Source organism: Ursus arctos, unplaced genomic scaffold (genome assembly GCF_023065955.2).
Source record: "Ursus arctos isolate Adak ecotype North America unplaced genomic scaffold, UrsArc2.0 scaffold_7, whole genome shotgun sequence".
Lineage (NCBI taxonomy): Eukaryota > Metazoa > Chordata > Mammalia > Carnivora > Ursidae > Ursus > Ursus arctos.
In genome coordinates this window covers 849,392-870,693 of record NW_026623089.1, presented here as the reverse complement: position 1 = coordinate 870,693, position 21,302 = coordinate 849,392, and the positions used below count along the sequence as shown (strand labels likewise).

Genomic DNA, 21,302 nt, shown 5'->3' with positions numbered 1-21,302 from the left:
AGGAGGGCTGAAGCCGGGGGGCACAACTTGGACCCCACTCCGCCACTCAGTCCCCCTGGTGGTTTCCTGGGGCTGCTGAGCTCAGCGATAGAGGAGAAGGCAGCTGGGGGCTTTTCTCCAGGGGCTTGTGAGGACTTCCCCCCGTGGCAGGCAGCCAGCCCCACACAGTCAGCATCCCTGCGTGCCTGGACCCTGACGACCCACTCTCCGCTGTGGTGGGCTGTGCTGGCTGGCAGACCGTCCCTGGAGATGAAATAGTACAGCAGATTCAACAATTCTCCCAAAGTCCTGGGAGGCCCAGGGTGATGCAGAGACAGGGAGGCAGGGGCGGGGGTCCTGCCCTCTGCCTGGACGCCCAACCCCTGGGCTAGAAACATGAGCCCCAGGGTATCTGTGGTCTTTCTATACCAGATTTCAGTGGTGGTCCCTAAAAAGTAAAGGAGAAAAAGAAATTGATCCTTAGTGTATGATACTGTCTTAAGAATTAAAGGTGGAAAATAGAAGAAGCATGATAGGGTAAAAGGGGCAAGATGGGGTTTAACATGAGATATTCATTGTTCCGTATCATTCAGTTAGTAACTTTCTAGTGGGCACCTTGTATCCTCTCTCTCCACGGTACATTTTGTGCAAGATTTTATAGGAGATGTTACTAGGTGTTAGTAGGAAGGGATCTGGAGTCAAAGGCATGGAGAAATGCCCCTGATCCTGCACTGCCCTGTTCTGAGACTTCCCAGGGCCCTTCCCCCAGCAGGGTGGCCGTGCTGCGTGACAGAAGCCTCCCGGTATTTTGGCCAGGAAAGCCTTGCTCACAGAGCGTCTCAGGGTGCTAGGATCCCTCACCACACACCTCAAGAAACGCCGGAGAGCGGCGTCTGAGCACCAGGCCCCCTGCGGGGCTGTGTTGCCCCCAGCGGAGCTTCGGCAATGCCCGGAGATGACATGGTTGTCACGGTGTGGGGAGGGGGTCCTACTGGGCTGGTGGGTAGAGACCAGGATGTGGCTGGACACCCCACAGGTGCAGGGCAGCCCCCCCAACAGAGAACCACCTGGCCTCGAATGTCAGTGTGCTGAGGCAGAGTGCCCGGCCCGCTGCTGAGACCGGGGGCCACGTTTGCAGACGTCTGTGGGCCACATGTGTGGCATGCAGCAAGCGTGTGTGCCTGCAATGACGTTGTGGTAGCAAAGGAAGAAATTTGATGGTGTATTTTGGGGATGGTCATTTCATTTTCTGCTTTTTAAATTACATACTTTTTGTTTTGTTTTAAAGGCATTTGAAAACTTTGCTTTTAGAAAGAAATCCTATCAAAATGTTACCTGTGGAGCTGGGTAAGTGTTCAAGCAATAAGATACAAGCTGGTTTTAAAATGCGGCCTTTTTAAGGTCATGGAACCTGTAATGGAAATATAAGGCAAGTCACAGGGGGCGAGCTGGCTCATATTTAAATAATCCCTTCTACTTCCGTCCTTCCCAGGCTCTGAGATAGCACAGCTCTCGAGAGCTGTTAATGCTGTAATATGTATTCTGCATAGAAAGTATGCCACATAAACATAGGGTTAGACATAATGAGAATGAAGGGCTTTGTAGCCCGTGCACAGCTGAAGGAAAACAGGCATCAGCACTGCTCTGGGAGCCCGCGGGTCCATGTCCATCCTCTGCTTGCTCTCCTGGACAGCTTGGCCACTGAGGTCTCCCCAGCAATGTGTGTTCAAAGGGCCCTCCTTCTGAACTTTTCGTAAGTCGAATCATACCAACGTGAGCTCCTGGTGATTTGCAGTCTTGGCTCAGCACTGTGCTGTTGGGGCTTATCTGTGGGGATGCGTAGCAGTGTAGTGCCTTCATCTTTATTCATTTTCCCTGCTGTAAACACTGAGGAGGAGGAAGCAGAAGACGGTGTTCTCTGTTCTGCATCTGTTTGTCTCACAGATTCCTGCTCTTTACTATCTTTGTTTTTTTAGGTTTGATTTGCTGTTCTTTTTCTAACCAATTGAGTTGGAGGCTTAGGTCACTGATTTTTTTTTTTAAGATTTTATTTATTTGAGAGAGACGAAGAGAGGGAGCAGAAGCAGGGGTAGAGGCAGAGGTCGAGGGAGAAGCGGGCTCCCCACTGAGCAGGGAGCCCGACCCCAAGATCACGACCTGAGCCGAAGGCAGGCACTTAACCGACTGAGCCACCTAGGCGCCCCCTTAGATTACTGATTTTAAACCTTTCTTTCCTGCCCTGTGCGGTCACAGCTATGAGTTCCCCCCCAGTGCTGCTTGGCTGTGCCCACAAGCCTCAACATGCAGCGTCTTTATAATCATTCAGCCCAAAATATTCTCAAACACGCTGTGACCCATGGGCTCTTTGTGATTTGCTTCATTTACACACAATGGGAGGTTTTCTAATTCCCTTCCTTTTGTAGAATTCTAGTTTAATGCCACATACACTGTGTACTTTTGGTCATTTGGGCGTGCTCTCTGGCCCAGGATGCATTCTGTCTGGCAAACGTCACCTGGTGCGCGAGAGAGGCTTGTGTGTTCTCAAGCTGTCACTCGATGTGATGTTCTATGTGTTGAGTTAGGTCAAGTTGCTTCATCATAGCTTTCAAATTATCTACACCCGTTTGTCTGTTTATTTTGTCAGTGCCTGAAGGGCTGTGTTAAAATCCTGAGCTCTGTGCATCCGTCTGCCTTTCAGTTTACATCTGTCAGCTTTTGCTTTATGTATTTTGATACTCTGTTATTGGTTGAATAGAAATTTGGGATTTTTATATGGTTATTTTTGTTACTCTGCACTGTGGTTTTCATATGCGTTTCTCTGATGGCCAGTGGTGTGAAACTCTGTCATGTGCTTATCGGCCTTTCAGTATATATTAGTGTGGCCGCTCCAACCTTCCGCTGTTGCTTTGCATGCTATGCATGTGTCATTCTTTTCCGTCCAACCTATCTGTATGTACAGTACATCGCTAGTACTGTAGGATGCAGTTGGGTTCACTCTTTTATCCAGTCAGTCTCTGCCTTTTTAATTTTTGTTTTTATTTTTTTAAAGATTTATTTACTTATGAAGGGACAGAAAGAAAGCGTGCATGTGCGTACGCACAAACAGGGGGAGGGGCAGAGGGAGAGCGAGACAAGCACACTCTCTACTGAGCAGGGAGCCCAAGGTCATGATCTGAGCCGAAACCAAGAGTCGGCCACGCAACTGACTGAGCCACCCAGGTGCCCTTGTTTTGCTTTAATTCCTAAAGAATATTGCTAATCTAGAAATATGGGTTGGATTTTTTTCATCTAGGACTTTAAAGAAGTTCCACTGATCCCAGGCTTCAGAGGTCATTCATTCTTTGTTTTCCTTTATGAACTGTGTTGATTGGCTTTGGTTACTTTCAAGATTTCTCTGTATTTTTGCTTTCCAGCAATTTGACTATGAGGTACCTAACTGTGGTTTTCTTTGTATTTATCCTCCTTGGAGTTTGTTGAATTTATTACATTTTTAAATCCACATCTCTTGCCAAATTTGGGAAATATTTTGGTCATTAAGCCTTCAAATATTTTTCTGCTCCTCTCCTCTCATTTTACCTATTTGTTGGAACTTTTGTTATTGTCCCACAGATAACTGACCTTCTGTACATTTTAAAGGTCATTTTTCTGCTCTTCGTAGAAGATAGATAAACATCTTCAAGTTTATGAGTCTTTTCTATCATCTCCAATTGGCTGTGAACTTTGCCTAGTAATTTTTTTCAGATATTGTGTTTTCAGCCTTAGAATTTTCATATTTTAATAGTTTCTATTTTTCTGCTGAGAGTTCTTATTTTTTTCCTTTGCTATAAACATATTTTCCCTTTAATAATTTTTTGGATTTTATCTTGGACATTGTGATAGATACATTGTAGAGATTCTGGATTCTGTTATATTCCTCTTTAGAGTATTGGTTTTTTAAAAATAGGTAGTTAAGTTGAGAGGACTGAGACAGACTCCAAACTCTATTTGTCTGGCAGCGGGCAGTAGCTGTGGCCGTGCTGTTTGCAGCCCGTCCTATGCGTGGCAGGTTCAGGACTGTGCCACGGATTTGCACGCACAACATGTACACGGAGACTGAAGGCTCCCCTCCATAGTCCTCTTCTTTTTGGAGTCCACCCTTCACTTTTGAGCAGCTGTGGTAGCTCTCCAGGCTGGCCTCTGGGGCTGCAGGTCATTATGACCAAATGGGTTTCTGTCTGTTCCAGCCGCCCTGTGCGGCGCAGAAAGCCATACAGATACTACACTCGTTTGTGTCTTTCTCTTCTTGAAGCTGCCATTCCCCCTCTAGTTTCTGCCTGCTTTCCATTTCTGTCTTGCCCAGTTTCTGCAAACTGGTATCTGCTGGAGAGTTGATCTGATTGGAGCTGCTCTGACGTGGCTGGAAGTAGAATCCCCTCATTGTACCGTGTGTACCCTTACCTAGTGGTTCTCTGGACACCACGCGCATGTCCTTGACCGATGACCACTACAGAAGCAAGTGCTCTTCCTGTTGCCTCCTCCCTGCCCCTGTGCTCTTGTTTTCATAGAATTTGCTTTGATGTCTTGCTATAAATCCAGCAAACACATCTTAAACTGTATTTATTTATATTTTCTTACATGTTCACCCGTTTCTCAAAGTTCCCTGCTTCCATCTGGGATGACCATCTTGGCCTGAAGATCTCTCTTTAGTATTGTCATTTAGTCTTTTGGTAAGACTATTTGGTAAGAGTTATTCAAGTTTGATTTTCTAAAAAGGGATCTTTACTTTTCCATCATTTTTGAAGAATATTCGGCTGAGTATAGGAACCCAGATTTCATTTTAAAACGTCTTTATTGTCTTCTGGCTTCTAACCTCTGTTGAAAAGTCAGCTGTCAGTCTTACTGCTTTTCTTTTAAAAATGATGTATCCCTTTTGTCTGGCTGCTGAAAATTCCTCTCTTTATGTTTAATGTTTAGCAGTTCACCTGCAATGTGCCCGGGTGTGGCTTTCTTTGTATTTATTTGGGGTTCACTGAGCTTCTGGAATCTGTTTATTGACGTCTTTAATCAGATTTGGAAAATCCCTGGCTGTCAACATTATTCTCTTTCTCCTCTCCTCCTGGGCCTCCAATTACCTGGATGTCAGGATTTTGATTCTGTCCCACATGCCTCAAATATGCTCTTCTCTTCCCATCCCCTTTTCTCTTTGTTCCAGTTTGTATTACCTCCTGTTAACTTGTCTTTGAGTTCACAGTTTCTGTCTTCTGCCGTTAAACTCGTTCATTTAGTGCCATGGTTGTCAGCGGGCCTTGAGATTGTGTGTGCGGCAGAAGCTTTTAAATTACTAATTCATTTTAGTGATCGCTACAGGCCAGTTCGGGTGAACCGTTCTTGCTGCAGCAGTTGGGAATATCTTCATTTCATGGGTATTTTTGCAGGACAGTTTTGGTAGATTTGGGGCATTTGATCCACAGGATTTTTCGGCCCTCAGAATATGTTGTTCCCTTTCCTCTGGCTTCCACTGTTTTCAACTGGAAGTTACTCTCGTTGTCTCCTTGTATGTTGTCCCCTTGTTTCTCTTGTGCTGTTTTCAAGATCATTTGTTTTTCTTTGTCTTTCAGTGGTTTCCATGTTTCTAGGTGGGATTACCTTTGGCTTATCTTACTTGGTTGATGAACGTCCTGGAAGTTACACTGATGTCTGTCTCCAAAGCCGGGTGTCCTCACGTAGCGCTCTGCTCACGCCCTGGTCCTCTGGGGCTCTCGCTACGTTCCGTGGGTCAGCATACGTGCTGCTGCTCCACAGGCCTCTGCAGGCTCCTGATTTCATCGTTCTTCTCTCTGATCGTCAGAGTGGGTACTTTTTATTTTGAGTTCACTTGTCTCTTCTGTCATCTCATATCTGCTGTTGGGTCCCTCTGGTACATTTTTCATCCCGGGCTTTGTAATTTCAACTCTAGAGCTGCTATTTGGTTCTTTCTTATAATTTCTGTTTCTGTTGACATTTTATACTTGTTGAGTCATTTTACCATGTTTTTCTTTAATTATTTAAACACGGGTTTTCTGCATCCCTTTGAACACATTTGTGACTACTTTGAAGTTGTCGTCTGCTGCCTCCGCTATCTGAGCTGACTCGAGGACAGTTTCTAGTGGCTGCTTGTTGCCTGAGTATGAGTCACGGGTTCCTTTTCTTTCCATGCCTTTTAGGGGTCTTTTGTCATCAGGAATAGGCATTTTAGATAATACAGCAACTTTGTATTCTGATTCTTGCCAGAGGGCTGTTACTGCTGCTTCTGTTTGCCTTATTTTACGTATTTACTTCTGTAACGAGCCTGGTCTTAATCTGGTCAAAATCTGCCTTCCCTGCAGACTTTGTTCAAAGCAAATTGCAGACATCTCTCCTATCGTTTACCCAAAATTCTCAATAAGGTCTTTTTCTTCTTTAATATGCAAACAGTATTCTCTCCTTGTTTGATTCCACGGAAAAGCGTGTGAAGTTCTGGGTTTCTCCTCTGTCGCACAGGGAACGTGACCTCACTGAAAGCGCTGAACCTGAGACACTGTCCTCTGGAGTTCCCCGGTCCGCTCGTGGTGCAGAAGGGACTGGGCGCTATCCTGGCCTTCCTGCAGATCTACGCTGCCCAGCATTCTGCCCCCCAAGATTTAACTTCCCGAGGTTTGTGGAACAATTACTGCAACAAACTGCATTAGAACTGGAGTCAGTGCTTTTTTTTTTTTTTTTTAAAGATTTTATTTATTTATTTGACAGAGATAGAGACAGCCAGCGAGAGAGGGAACACAGGCAGGGGGAGTGGGAGAGGAAGAAGCAGGCTCATAGGGGAGGAGCCTGACGTGGGGCTCGATCCCATAACACTGGGATCACGCCCTGAGCCGAAGGCAGACGCTTAACCGCTGTGCCACCCAGGCGCCCCTGGAGTCAGTGCTTTTTATTTTATTTTATTTTTTTAAGGTTTTATTTATTTATGTGACAGAGAGCCAGCCAGCGAGAGAGGGAACACAAGCAGGGGGAGTGGGAGAGGAAGAAGCAGGCTCCCAGCGGAGGAGCCCGATGTGGGACTCGATCCCGGAATGCCGGGATCACGCCCTGAGCCGAAGGCAGACGCTTTAACGACTGCGCTACCCAGGCGCCCCAGGAGTTAGTGCTTTTTAAAGCTAGGTCCGGGGGGGCTGCCCCTCCTTCATGATGTCACGGGTGTGCACAGGCCTCGCGTGTCCTCTGCGGGACTCACACCATGCTCAGGTGTCCGTGTTGCCTATCAGATCTGTAGCTCTTCTTGGTTCTTGTCCATGGGTTTGCATTCTCAGTGTCCGTTATAGAGCCTGTCTCGGTGGATTTGGGTAAAAATTCACCAGGATAAATCAAATGGAACCGTCCTCCCCACCAAGCCGCCGTCAGGCCCCTGCTTCAGGAATTACATGGTGGTTCAGACAACGACTGGACGACAAGCTCAACAAACCGCCCTTACTCCTGGGGAGGGAACACGGTCCCGCCGCTGTTTTGATGGTTCACTCTCTGAACACTTGTTTTCAACGTCCGTGCCATCCAGCCAGACGTCCTCACGTGCTCGTGAGGTGATCTAATCGTGAGTGAGCAGCCTAGCACTTAGACAAAGTCGAGATAAAAGAGAGTTGTAAGTGAATGCTCACAAAAAAGTCAGTATTCCAAAAATTTACTTTGGAATATCTAAATTTTTATAACTTAAAATATAACTTCTGGAATTAAGAAAATGCATGTGTTTGAACCAGCCAGGACAGTTAGTGTGCTGCAGTCACAGTGTGCGTAAGGAAGCGCACCTCAGCAGACATCAGCAGCACCCAAGGTGGTTAGAAAGTGCTGCTCTGCTTAAACCATCGTTATCCCAAATCCAAACAAATGGCCCCAGAATGCCTCATTTTAAACATTGATTGCATTGGTTTGTGTCCCCCAGAAACAGCTCCGAGTCAGGAGTCGAGGGCCAGTGCTTGATTGGGGAGGAGGCTGAGGCGGGAGGCGGGGAAGGGGAAGAAGCCAGCACAGGTCAGGAGCGCGGCTGGTACTCTGCACACCAGCGCTTGGTCCTGCCGGGTGCCGCATGAAGCAGGTGAAGCCCCACTGGGCCTCCACGGTCGCGCTGAGCCTCTCAGGTGCCTCCCGTATTGACCGGGTCAGGACCTGGCATTTCCAAGGTGACATTTGTCAAGGGCCACTGCTGAACTCAAGTCCAGGAGTTGCTCCCAGCGGAGCGTGGGAGTAGGGCACGCATGCCGCGGCACTAGCAACGCTTGGTCGCAGCGAGGGCTTCCCCTGGGGGTGGGCACATGGCTCTCCAGCCCTGCAGGCTGGCCTTCGCGTGCCAGGCTCTGGAATGGTGAAGGCCAAGGGCATGTGGCGGCCCAGCAGTCAGCTCCATGCATCTGTTTTGTCTACTGTCAGCCTGTTACTGCGAATCAGGAATGTCCTTGTTTCCTGAAGAGTATACTAGCTTGATCTCTTAACGACGGGTCAGAGTCCACCGCCATCACTCAGAGACCCAAAGCCAAGAAGGAGTCTGTGTCAGCCCGACCTGGACCTAATTCTGTCCTGGGGGGGGGGGGGGGGGTGCTGCGGGAGGCTGGGGCTACTCATCCAGAGCTGGTCCATTGACGAGGGGACATTTGAGCCTAGTCCTAAAGGCAAGACTATTCCTGGCCAATTTTCTTGCAGGTAATTTACCTAGAGATACAGGTGTTTAAATTCACCAAAAGTATTGCCAAAGAGACACAGTAGGTATATGGGCTAAAAATTGATTAGAAATAAAGATATTAAAAGGTCTAGGGTCGGGGGGAAATAAAAGTTTATTTATTTGCATAGATTTATATGGTGTGTGAGGGCCTTGTGGCAGAGGGAGCCTGTACCCCCGCCTTGACCCCAGGCCTTCTCTGCAGGGGGAGCCTGTCCCCCCCTTGACCCCAGGCCTCCTCTGCAGGGGGAGCCTGTCCCCCCCCCTTGACCCCAGGCCTCGTCTGCAGGGGGAGCCTGTCCCCCCACCTTGACCCCAGGCCTTCTCTGCAGGGGGAGCCTGTCCCCCCCCCTTGACCCCAGGCCTTCTCTGCAGGGGGAGCCTGTCCCCCCACCTTGACCCCAGGCCTTCTCTGCAGGGGGAGCCTGTCCCCCCCCTTGACCCCAGGCCTCCTCTGCAGGGGGAGCCTGTCCCCCCCCTTGACCCCAGGCCTCCTCTGCAGGGGGAGCCTGTCCCCCCACCTTGACCCCAGGCCTTCTCTGCAGGGGGAGCCTGTCCCCCCCTTGACCCCAGGCCTTCTCTGCAGGGGGAGCCTGTCCCCCCCTTGACCCCAGGCCTTCTCTGCAGGGGGAGCCTGTCCCCCCACCTTGACCCCAGGCCTTCTCTGCAGGGGGAGCCTGTCCCCCCCTTGACCCCAGGCCTTCTCTGCAGGGGGAGCCTGTCCCCCCCCTTGACCCCAGGCCTCCTCTGCAGGGGAGCTGGTCACTGGGTTTGTTTGGGGAGCTGGTGTTGGAATCTAGTCTACTCAAACAACATTTTATCCTACTAGCGATCTCACCAGTTACAACGATGAGCCTAAGTGAGCTGTCACAGCCCTCGTTGTATTTATCTGAAGAAGAAACTGTGCCTGACCCAGATGCCATTAATTCCCAGGATCAGAATGGGTTGTTACAAGAAAAGGCAGACTTTTTCCCGCCTGTTGAGAAGCTAGACCTGAGTGAGCTGAGAAAGTCCGCCGACTCCTCGGAAGACTGGCCGGGTGAGGAAGAAATCAAGCGCTTCTGGAAGCTGAGGCAGGAGCTCGTTGAGCACGAACAGGCCGAAGTGCTCGCAAACCAGCTCCTAGCGATGGAGTTACCTCCAAATCTCAGGGCGGCGCTGAACACGAAGGATGGAGAGCACGCCAGCCCGAGACGCGTGTTCAGGTAAGTTTAGAAGCCATGGCGTATTTTCTTGATCTTTCTGAAGTCGTAATATTAGTTTGCAGTTATCTTTTCAGATGTCAGGCCGAGCCTGGTTGGCACGTACCGTGCGGTGCATGCGAGGCCTGGCTTAAGGCTGTGGTTACCCAGAGCACGGACCTTGGGGGAGAGTACGCAAGAGAGAAACAAGCCCCATGAGTGTGTGTGTGTGTGTGTGTGTGTGTGTGGACACAAGTGCAAAGACAGCATTTACTGGTGCATATAGGTCATACATTCACAGGGGGTGAAGCCGCTCCAGGGGGACGGGAATTGGCTCCTGGGGGCACATAGAATCCTGGTTACTCTGGTTCATGGTGCTGCACAGTCAGGGACACGTGTCTGGCATGTCTGTGGGGGTCCAGCTTCATGGAGGGGCTGTTCGGAAGAGAAAGGCTGAGGCCAGGGGCGGCCGTACTGAGCCGCAGACAGAGAACGTGCATTGACTGCGTGAAAGGTGTTCCGGGGTTTATCACACTGCTCTTTCACCGGTTCCGAGGCTTGAAAACTCCGTAGTCTGATTGACGGATGGGGACCTTGGAAGTGGCGGAAGCACAGAGGGCAGGCGCCCAGCTGTGATACGGCCTTGACGTTCTCGGCCCGGCTGCTCCATGGCCGCATAGAGCGCTCGTCCTCCTTGTGCTGCCTGCGTCCGGGATCTCCTCCTGAACAGGGACGCGGGCATGTCCTGCAGAGACCTGGCCGGCCTGTCCCGGGCTCTCTGCAGTCCCGCTGCTGTTTCGGACTCTGAGCCAGCCCACAGCCCCTGGCATGGGAGTCCCAGGCTGTGGGGCCCTGGGAAGGCAGCCCCGTCGTTCAGGCCATCCCCGTGGGCCCTGCTTGTACACCTGGCATGTTGTGTTCTAGCGTGTGCCATCCGAGGCTGAGTGGGCATCGCAAGGGCTGTGATTGTAGAAGGAAGACACCCTCCGTCAGGAGTGTCCTACCTGCCCTGGCACCACCGCAGCGCGCGGGGCTTCCCACCAGGAGGCCCCGGGAGAGCAGGGCCGTGGCCGACCGGGAGCGCCGGGAGAAGCAGGCGGTGGTGGAGCAGTGGAGACGGTGAGTGTTCGCCGGCGGGGCTCGTGGGGGGTCGGGGGCCCGCCGGCTGGCTGTGACTTCTCTGGGGAACGGTCGGTTTCTGCTTCGCTTGGAAGCTAACAGGCTGCTCTTTGTCCGACTTGGTCTTGGGCAGGTGTGGGCACAGCCTTGGGCCTCATCACTCCGTGTCCTCTCCACCCGTCTGCTTTCTTTCCTGTCTTGTTCTCTGATTTCTCTTTCTTAACCCCCTCCTCCCCTCCTTCCAATCACCTGGCTCACAGGTCTTTTCTAAGGAAAGGCACGCACTGCAGATGTGCGTGCAGAGACCGCGCACTCTTGCCCCGCCTCGTTGGCCGTGTCGCTGGCTGCGGTGGCTGTGCTCTGCCCCGCGGGAGCCTGGCTGGGGCCTGTCCTCACGGCCGCCTCTGTCCTCCAGCTCCGCCGACCACCCGTCTCTACTGTGCTCTGGGCCCCAGGAGGCCGTCCAGCATGGACCGTGTCCACAGCACCCCAGTGTCCCTCTCCTGGCTGGGCTTGGCCAGTGGGGGGCCCCCACAGGAGGTTGGAAAGGAGGGGGAGAGGGAGGGCAGGGTCTTTATTCCCCCCACTCCTCCCTGTGAGTCCTCCTGGGTCTCTCCTCCCGGGGCTTGGGGCGGCTGCATCCCCTATTCCAGCCCAGGGCTCCTGCTCTGTCCCTGGACGCCGTCCGCCGCTGCCCTTGTGAATAAACCCTCCTCAATCCTGAAATCATCCCGCGTGAGTGTATTTTCTCTCAGGACCCTGATGGGGACAGACTTGCTGGGAAACGCAGTGGGTCAGCGGTACACCTGCCTCGCCCCCACATCAGACATGCTGTCCAAGGGGGTCCTGGCCACACGGCAGGGTCACACTGGTCACTGGCCACATGTGCCGGGCAGCCACCCAGCCTGAGCTCAGGCCATTCCCCTGAGGACCCCCAAAGAGTCCCTTGGCTGGGGTGCAGGCTACAGGGCAGGAAGGTCCTTCTGCTTCACCACAAGCACACACAGCTCTGCAGGGCAGGTCTCAGAGCAGGGCACATCCGCTTCAAGCGAGCGATGGAGCCCTTCTGGAGCAAATATACTGGCTTGACCCTGCCCGCCGCCAGGGGCGCCTGCCTTCCCCTCTCACTGCACCGCTCCCTTTCCTTGCTGCAGGCGGGTCCCCCTCCTCCCTCACTTCGGCCTCTTTCTTGATGGCATTTCGTGACGGCGGCTGCCCCAGCACCTGCCCTTCTGGGCCCCATAGATGAGCATCTCTGCCCCACGTCAGTGCGAGGCCCGCTCGCTCGCCCCGCTGCCGGCCCAGCCTGCGATCGGGGCGGTGCACGGGAAGGTGCGCAGGGCGCTGGCCCTCGGGGGAGCTCTGACCGCTGCGGGATGTAGGAGGCAGGAAGTCTGCTTCCCCGACACAGCACGGTCCGGCTCGGGGGCTGCCCAGGATGCCACACTCCTCCGTGGAAGGAAGCTCTTGAATATCAAGGGCGGGAGGACACTCTCCTCTTGGTTTCTCTCCGTGGGCCTGAGGTGATGTTCCGTGGCCTCCTTGGCGATCCGTGCGTGGAGCCCTGTCCTGTGGCTTAGACACGGCACGGCCTGGGAAACCCGTCATGCCACCTCAGAACGTCACCCCTGTGCCTCTCAAGGGGTGCGTCCCTTCCATCCCATTTTACCAAGAGGGAGCGGACACTCCGAGGGAGCCCCGGTGTGCAGGGGCGCAGTGAGGGGGGAGGCCGTGGAGAGTCACCACTGGATTTGGACTGTTGAGTGGTGGAGGAACAGAGAGCCTGGCTCGGCTGGGGTAGGGGGCTCAGGAACTCCTGGCGAGGGCACAGGAGCAGCTCGGACTCCAACCGTGTGCCATGGGTGAAGCCCAGGGCCAGCGAGGATTTGCTGGGACCCCGTCCCATCCCCAGAGCTGCAACCACAGCCAAGCCAGGGGGTTGGTTTTTATGTTCAGTTCAGAAATTCCACAAGCATCTGGCGCTGCAACCTCACCTCGTGCTGCGCACAGTGTGTCTAGTGGGTGCTGTTGCAGGGAGGTCACCATGCAGGGCAGGGAGGTCACCGTGCAGGGCAGGGAGGTCACCGTGCAGGGGAGCAGGGAGGTCACCGTGCAGGGCAGGGAGGTCACCATGCAGGCGGCAGGGAGGTCACCGTGCAGGGGAGCAGGGAGGTCATGATGCAGGGGAGTAGGGAGGTCACCGTGCAGGGGCAGGGAGGTCACCGTGCAGGGGCAGGGAGGTCACTGTGCAGGCGGCAGGGAGGTCATAGTGCAGGGGAGCAGGGAGGTCACTGTGCAGGGGCAGGGAGGTCACTGTGCAGGGGCAGGGAGGTCATGATGCAGGGGAGTAGGGAGGTCACCGTGCAGGGGAGTAGGGAGGTCACCGTGCAGGGGCAGGGAGGTCACTGTGCAGGCGGCAGGGAGGTCATAGTGCAGGGGAGCAGGGAGGTCACTGTGCAGGGGCAGGGAGGTCACCGTGCAGGGGCACGGAGGTCACTGTGCAAGGGCAGGGAGGTCATGATACAGGGGAGTAGGGAGATCACCGTGCAGGGGCAGGGAGGTCACCGTGCAGGCGGCAGGGAGGTCACGGTGCAGGGGAGCAGGGAGGTCACTGTGCAGGGGCACAGAGGTCACTGTGCAAGGGCAGGGAGGTTGTGGTGCAGGGGGGCAGAAAGGTCATGGTGCAGGGGGCAGGGAGGTCACCGTGCGGGGCAGGCCGTGCCAGCAGCATGGCAGCGCCCCAGCTGAGGGGATTGGGGGACAGGACGTTGACTTGTCAGTGATGCCCTCACATCTCGTGGGGACCTGTGAAGATCTTTGATGCCTGAGCTGCCAGCCAGAGCCCAGCCGTCTTCTCTGGGGGCAGGTCCTGGTGTCTCTGCTGGCGGGGGCTGGGGGTCCAACTTGTCCCCTCACATGAAGCCACAGGACAGGAGTGGACAAGCACCTCCCATCTGTCTGGGTGAAGGGACGGGAAAGGGTTTGGGAAGAGGCTCTGCCCGGGGCTGCTCTGGGTTGTGCTGCTAACACGCCGCGTGTCCTCCTTAGAGATGAACAAGCACCGCGGGAGTGGAGGGAGCGCGCCCGGACCAGGAGGACCGCGGAGGAAGTGCCGAGCAAGCCCCTGCCTCCGTGGCGAAGTCTGGTACGAGGGGGCCAGTTGGGGGAGGGGGGTCCTCTCCAGTTCCAGGGCGCTGCGGTCCCCACTGCACAGATGAAGCCCAAGGCCGGACAGCGAGCAGCCTCCCCGTGGCCCGGCTGCCACCACCTGCTGGCCTTCTGACCGGCCTGTGTCCTTCCTGTGTGAAGAGTCGGGTCTCTGGTTGGGAGTGGGGATGGCCACAGAGAGGCGGGCAGGGGGGGAAACAAGCACCCCTACCCCGAAGCTGAGGCGCACCGCCGTGTCTCTCTGGGTCTCCTGGGCCATGGTCTCAGCCTGGGGGCCGGGGTGGTGGGTTGCACTGCCGTCCCCTGTTTCCACATGCCAGCTCCCAGGTTGCGCGGGGCACACTCCACCCTGAGGGCCGCGCGTCTCCCCTGTGTCTCCCCAGACCCCCACGGGTCTGAACCCAGGCAGCCGGGGCGGCCTGCCCGCGGAGCACACCAGCTCCCCTCCCCTGTGAGCCGCCAGGAGTGTCGTCTTCAATCCTGTCTTGTGGGAGATGGCACCTGCTCATGACGGCACCGTCCCACCATCCTGCGTCTGTGCTGTGGCCCTGTGTGTGGAGGTCATTGCGGGCAGACGGAGAAGTTGCTTTGTCCACGTAGCCTCCCCCCACCCGCTCCCTCCTAGCCAGCTCTTGCTCCCACACAGACCCGCTGTTCATGGGAGAGTGGCCGCAATCGCCAGGCCCTCCAGGACAGCCTCCCCGGGTCCTGTGTCCGCCCACCTTGTGCTTCCAAGCGTACAGATCCCTCTGTTGTCGGGTGGTTTGTGCGACTGTGCTGAGGTCCTGCGTCTGGGGCAAGAAGGCTGCAGAAGGGATGTCCTTTCTCTGCGTGCCGTGTCCTCGGGTTATGGTGTCCGTCCACCTTGGTCCCTGTTTGTGGTGCTGCTTCCCTTTGGTGGCCGGTCCTCCTGGGGGCCACTGGGTGGTGTGCAGAGTGTCCCACGCACTTCTGCCCGCTCTCCTCCAGGTGGGCTCTGGTCTGCCGCCGGTGGACCTGCTGGTGTCTCCCTATCAGGAACGTCTGTGCCGAGAGATCCTGCCACCTCACCTTGCCCACATTGCCTTTGTCCATTTAAACAAACCAATGTTTTGTTACCTTCAAAAAAAAAAAGACAGTGGAATCTTTTTATCTGCATGCGGGATCGTGGGAGGACACTCACATTTCAGAAGCCCATGTGGTTGGGGTCCTGAATCCTGCCTGTGTGGCCAGGCCCCGGGTCCTCAGGGTGCCAGGTGGGGCCGGAACCGTGGCCTTTCCCAGCGAATCCGTTCGCTCGTTCCTTACCTGCGCTCCTTACGAAGGAGACCTTTCTCGGGAGACAGGAGAGCAGTTCGTTCTCTCAAACACGTTCTGTACCCAAACCCCTTGTCTTCTCTGCAAACTGTTAGAGTGACAGCAAAGCCACAGAGACTTTGGAGGAGACCACGCTTCCCGCCCTTCACCTTGTGACCTTGCTCGGGGGCGGGCTGCCCTCTGCTCCCTGCCCGGCGCACACGTCTGCCTGTCATAGGCGTTCTGTGCTGTGTGTCTTCATGGTACGCGTCATGTCCCCTTTGTCACATAAACATTCAATATCCGTGTTTCGTCATTTTAGGAACAAGTCTTGCACAGGTGGCCGTTCTTAAGAATGCCTTTAGAGCTTTATTATAGCAAAAAATTGGAAACAATTTAAATGCCAGGAGATGGGGGGGCTCTAAGAAAATGTCGTTTCCCTATTATGGGTTACGCCTGTGGCCGCGGGGAAGGATGAGTTGGCATGGTACCTACTGACTCGAGTGTCTCGAAGAAATTCTTACGAGTTAGAACAGCCCAGGTGGGTCTGCTGCACGAGACTCCCGCTGGTCTGTGAGAGTACCTGCCGCGGCCTAACAGGAAACACGTTTGTCCCTTGTCCCCACAAGGCTGCAAAACCCGGTGGGACCTGGGGTGATGGGCGTGTCTTGTTATTCCTCCCGAGCGCCGGGGAGCGCAGCTCAGTTTATGCGGACCGGTGACTCAGGGTGGGGCCCTTCCAGCCTGGCCACGCGGCTGGTCACCACGGAGGGTGTGCGCTCCGCGCCCTTCCCGGCTCCGCATCCTGCGCGGCTCTTCCGGAAGCCGTTCCTGAGTTACGGCCTCTAGGATGGGTCTGTGTGCGTGAGCGGGTGGGTCTCTGAGTTCAGTGAGCCCCTCTGGCGAGTTACCGACCCCATGGGGTAGTGGGAGCCCTGCTTGGTAGCCGGTCAGCCGGCAGCGCGGACCTGTGCTGGCATCGGAGTGGGGGCGGCCCTGAGGGACTGAGCCCTCTGCCTGGGGCACCTGTACCACCCTCCGCAGCTGGTGTCAGGATGGAGTGGGCTGTGGGCGATGCAGGAAGCCAGCCCGCGATGGGCACGGAGGGGAGGCTTCCGTGAGCAGTGGGAGCAGAGCCAGGACAAAGCCCCCAGCCATCGGCTTCGGCATAGGGTGTGCCTATGTCAGTGCTGACAGGGGCACCTGCCCAAGGGGCTGCTTCCGCTGTGTCCTCGCCCGCACAGGAGGCTCTCACCTTGCTGGGGCTACAACACACTTGAAAGCATTTATGGGAATTTCCAAGCATGCAGGACGGAGGAGGGTGGTGTGAGGGCCGGGTGTCCCCCACAGGGCTCTGCAGACCCTCCCCCCGTGCCCCCCACAGCTGAGCGAGTTAGCGCAAACCCACACGTCCTATCATTCCACCTGCAGAAGCTTAATACATATCCTTCAGGGATCAGGACTCTTAGCATGACCACGATACAGGACTGCCGCGAAGAGCAATTAGGAAACAAACACTTTCAGCCCGCCAGCCAGTCCGTGCCCAGAGCTCCCCTGTGCCGCCAGACCAGGCTTAGCTCCTCCCCTGCCCTCCCCGAGCACCGAGACTGCCGGCTCCACTCCTGGCCCGGTGCCTGCACCCCATTGTCACCCAGGTCCTGCCTGGACACAGGACTCTTCCCGTGCCTGGCTGTCCCTTCCCAGCCCCATCCAGGGCTCTCCCATTCTGCTGCAGATGGGGGCTCTGCTAGCAGTGGGGGGGGGCACTCTGGCGTCCCCCTCGCCCGCCCACGCACCCCTTCCCACCCCGATCTTGCAAAGCCTGACCGCTCCTCCAGCCTTTCCCATTCGCTTAGCAGGTGACCTTGAGGAGAAGAGAGAGGCCACCAGGCGGGCCACCCCCGGCACCCCCACACTTGCCCTGGCTCTGTCCTTCCTGTCCCCAGGGCCTCCGCCAGCTGCCGCCTCTGTTGCCCCACGTCTGTTGCTCCTGGCTCCCAGGCGTTTTGCTGTGGCACACAAACCCCCTTCCCTCCACCAGCTTCCCCCGAAACCCAAGCCCAGGGTTTAGGCCGGGCAGCATTCTGCAGTGAGCGTGGCTGCCCAGGCCCTCCCCTGCTGCCCCCAGCTCCTGGAGGGACATGTGCTCTGTGCTCCCACCAGCCCTTCTCTCCTGGAGTCTCCCCTGACCACTTTGTTGTCAGGCCCAGTGAGAAGCAGCTGTTTTTGTCCTCCTTGGGTCAGGCGTCCCCAAGGCTGGCTCTGTCCCTGGCGGCCAGGACTCATGGTCTCTACCAACTGCCCCACCTCGCCCCCACCAGGTCTCTCCAGTAGCCAGTCACTAGCAGTCCTCCTCTCACGCTGCTCAGTTCACAGGCACCAGCCTCCACGTCTACAGTCCCCTGCCCCTCACTGCCCTCCAGGGCCTCCCGGAGCCTCCCTGTCGTCTTACCTAGACCCTCTTCTCTGCCACAGGGCCTTTGCACAAGCAGCTCCTCTGCCCTTGCCTGCTGGGCCTCCACTTTTCCACGAGTCCTCAGAGCACATGCAGCAGCTTCGGAAGGTTCCGTTGCTTCTAGACTTGCACAAGCTCCTTGGCTCCCAACCTCCTGCTGGCCAGCAATGTCCTGGTGCCGTTGTCCCCCGCCAGGCTCCCTCCTCGGCCAGCCTCTGGCTTCTCGGGCCAGACACACAGGATTCATGGTCCATGCCAGGCTCTGCCTGCTGTCCGTCGGCCCGATTCCAGAACCTTCAGCCCTCCCTGAGTGCTGACTGGGACGGACCCAGCAAGGGGCTCTCAATGGTGGGCACGGAGCTGCCAGGGAGGGTGCCTGAGTCAGGCCCTGAATGCACACAACCCCACAACTGACCTCCTTGTCCCACCCACGCCAAGGTCCAGGGTGCATCTCCCCTCTGCCGGTGCCCCCTCCAGCCTCCCCCCGCATTGTGTAGGGGGGTCATTAAGACCAGGCCGAGAGACCACCGAGCCCAGTGGGTGGTGGCGGATTCCTGGCGGGCTGGCGGGCCCTGGCCCCGTTCTCGGAGTTGTATTAAGGCGCCATTGTAATTGTGAAGGCTGTTGGCTGGTGTGCTGCTGTGGTACTTCCTGTTTGTACGACTGTGGTAAAAGGCACTTCACGTAAGATGTGCCACGTCCCTCATCCGGCATCCAGCTCCGCGGCGTCCAGCACATTCACCGTGCTGTGCAGCCAGCCCCACCCTCCGTCCCTGGGACTCGCTCATCCCCCCCCCCACACTGAAGCTCTGTCCCCACCCCCTCCCCCGCCCCTGGTGCCCACCGTCTCCTCTCTGTCTCTGTGAATGTGGCGGCTCCAGGGACCTCACAGGGGTGACGGCACCCAGTCCTGGTCCTTCCGTGTCTGGCTTTCACTCGGCATCAGGCGCTCGGGGCTCCTCCACGCAGGAGCAGGTGCCAGCCTGTCCCTCCTCTCAAGGCAGAGAGACACGCGTCCCTTCGTCCCTTCGTCCCTGCTGGACACCCGGGCGCATTCCAGCTGTTGGCTCCTGGGAATCAGGCTGCTGTGAACACGGGGTGCAAACATCCGTTCGGGGCCCTGCTTTCAGTCCTCGGGGGTGCGCCCAGAGCTGGGATCGCTGGAGCTAACTTCTTGCGTGTGGTTAATTCTAGTTGGAAATGCGACCTCCCTGATACTCTGCGAGGAGGTTACCCGTGCTGTGTAATCTGTGCTGTGTGGACGCACTGTGCAGTCACCGTTGTGTTGTGTGGCGCGGAAACTGCTGGGTATTTGCATAACCTGGCATGACACAAAGGTTCATAAATCAAACAGGAAATACAGAAGCTCTGGAACTAAAAATAAAACATTTTGACTTCAGGGGCGCCTGGGTGGCGCAGTCGTTAAGCGTCTGCCTTCGGCTCAGGGCGTGATCCCAGCGTTATGGGATCGAGCCCCACATCGGGCTCTTCCGCTATGAGCCTGCTTCTTCCTCTCCCACTCCCCCTGCTTGTGTTCCCTCTCTCGCTGCCTGTCTCTCTCTCTCTGTCAAATAAATAAATAAAATCTTTAAAAAAAAGAAAAAAGAAAATTTTGTCTTCATAAAACTGAAATTTTGAGATGGACTAAAACACCATAAAGTCGAAAGACAGAGGAGCGCACTCAGGACATGTTTTATGACAAAAGCTTACTATCTGTGAAGAAGGACTACGTATAGACTCTTTTACATTAAAGAATCCGATAGAAAAGTGGGTAAGGGGCAGTCCCCAGAAGGGGAGAGCTGAGGGCGGTAAGCAGGACAGGGGCTCAGCCCGCTCAGGAGCTGCAGGGTCACGCCGTCAACCAGCGGCCGCGTGGGACAGGCTGTGGGCATGGCGGCTGCTACAGTACGGGGAATCTTTAAGCTGAAAATGTGAATTTCTTTGAGCTTCTGGTAATCCGCGCTTTGATACCGGCCGTCCAATCACAGGTGTCCGCGCACAGACACACGTCTGTGGACTGCGCCGTCTGCTGCAAGGTGATCACGTACCAGTGAAGGCCAGCCCCGTGTGTCCTCCCCAAAATGGCGTCAGGCTCTGTCCCCACGCAGAAGGGCTGAAGGCCAGCAGGGGGCGGGGACGCGGCAGGGCGCCCCCCACACCTTGTTTCCCGCCCTGCCTCTGTCCTTGCTCTCAGCAGGGGACCGGGTATCTGGTCTTCCTCCAGTGTGTTTTGCACAGACAATAAAATGTGGCTGGGGGCTTCTTTCCAAGTAATGTGCTTTTATATTAAAAAAATTAAGTTGCGTGTCCGACTTTAAAAACACATCCTAAATTTACATGTGTTCTTCTCTTCCTGTTGGAATGATGCCTAGGAGAGTCCTCATTATATGAAAGCAGGCCAGCTCCCGCCCTCCCCTCCGTCTGCCCGTCCCTCCCCCCGCCGGGGTGTTAAGCATCTTCTAAGGGTCAGGCCTGTGATGACCAGACAGACCAGGTCCCGCCCTGGTAATCCACTTAGAGGTGCCCCGGCAGACACAGCCCAGGTACACGCCATTTATCCTGCTAGACTTCTGCTGGAGGAGCCCCGGGTGGGAGAGGTTGAGCGCCTGCCTCCCCTTCCCCTCCCCAAGGAGCCCACCCTGCCCTCCTCCCCACCCCTGCACGTGAACTGTCCTCCCCTCTGCCCAACTTTCTGACACCCTAAGGGGCATGCCTCCTCAGAGGAAGACACAGACACATGCACACAAACACACTCAGGTACGCACACGCAGAGGCACACGGGCACACTCAGGTACGCACACACAGAGTCACACGGGCACACTCAGGTACGCACACACAGAGGCACACGGGCACACTCAGGCACGCACACGCAGAGTCACGGGCACACTCAGGTACGCACACGCAGAGTCACACGGGCACACTCAGGTACGCACACGCAGAGTCACGGGCACACTCAGGTACGCACACGCAGAGGCACGGACACACTCAGGTACGCACACGCAGAGGCACGGGCACACTCAGGTACGCACACGCAGAGGCACACGGGCACACTCAGGTACGCACACGCAGAGTCACGGGCACACTCAGGTACGCACACACAGAGGCACACGGGCACACTCAGGCACGCACACGCAGAGTCACGGGCACACTCAGGCACGCACACGCAGAGTCACACGGGCACACTCAGGTACGCACACGCAGAGTCACGGGCACACTCAGGCACGCACACGCAGAGGCACGGACACACTCAGGTACGCACACGCAGAGGCACGGACACACTCAGGTACGCACACGCAGAGGCACGGACACAGGTACGCACACGCAGAGGCACGGGCACACTCAGGTACGCACACGCAGAGGCACGGGCACACTCAGGTACGCACACGCAGAGGCACACGGGCACACTCAGGTACGCACACGCAGAGGCACA

General features: G+C 55.8%; 1 protein-coding gene across 7 annotated transcripts in view; it reads left to right on the top strand.

The window, feature by feature from the left end:
• The window catches only part of LRRC27 (leucine rich repeat containing 27), a 38,178-nt gene that overhangs the window by 7,405 nt on the left and 9,471 nt on the right, over positions 1-21,302 (top strand). Inside the window, exons 4-10 of one of the 7 annotated variants that reach the window (XM_057308641.1) lie at positions 1,268-1,326; positions 5,577-5,807; positions 6,478-6,630; positions 9,504-9,879; positions 10,780-10,974; positions 14,023-14,119; positions 14,526-15,204. In XM_057308641.1, the coding sequence (XP_057164624.1) occupies positions 1,268-1,326; positions 5,577-5,807; positions 6,478-6,630; positions 9,504-9,879; positions 10,780-10,974; positions 14,023-14,119; positions 14,526-14,597 (1,183 nt within the window). In that variant the 3' untranslated portion in view covers positions 14,598-15,204. Of the gene's footprint in view, positions 1-1,267; positions 1,327-5,576; positions 5,808-6,477; positions 6,631-9,503; positions 9,880-10,779; positions 10,975-11,389; positions 11,701-14,022; positions 14,120-14,525; positions 19,483-21,302 lie in introns of those variants that run through there. The other 6 variants (XM_026494442.3, XM_057308642.1, XM_057308640.1 and 3 more) reach the window with 6 other exon arrangements.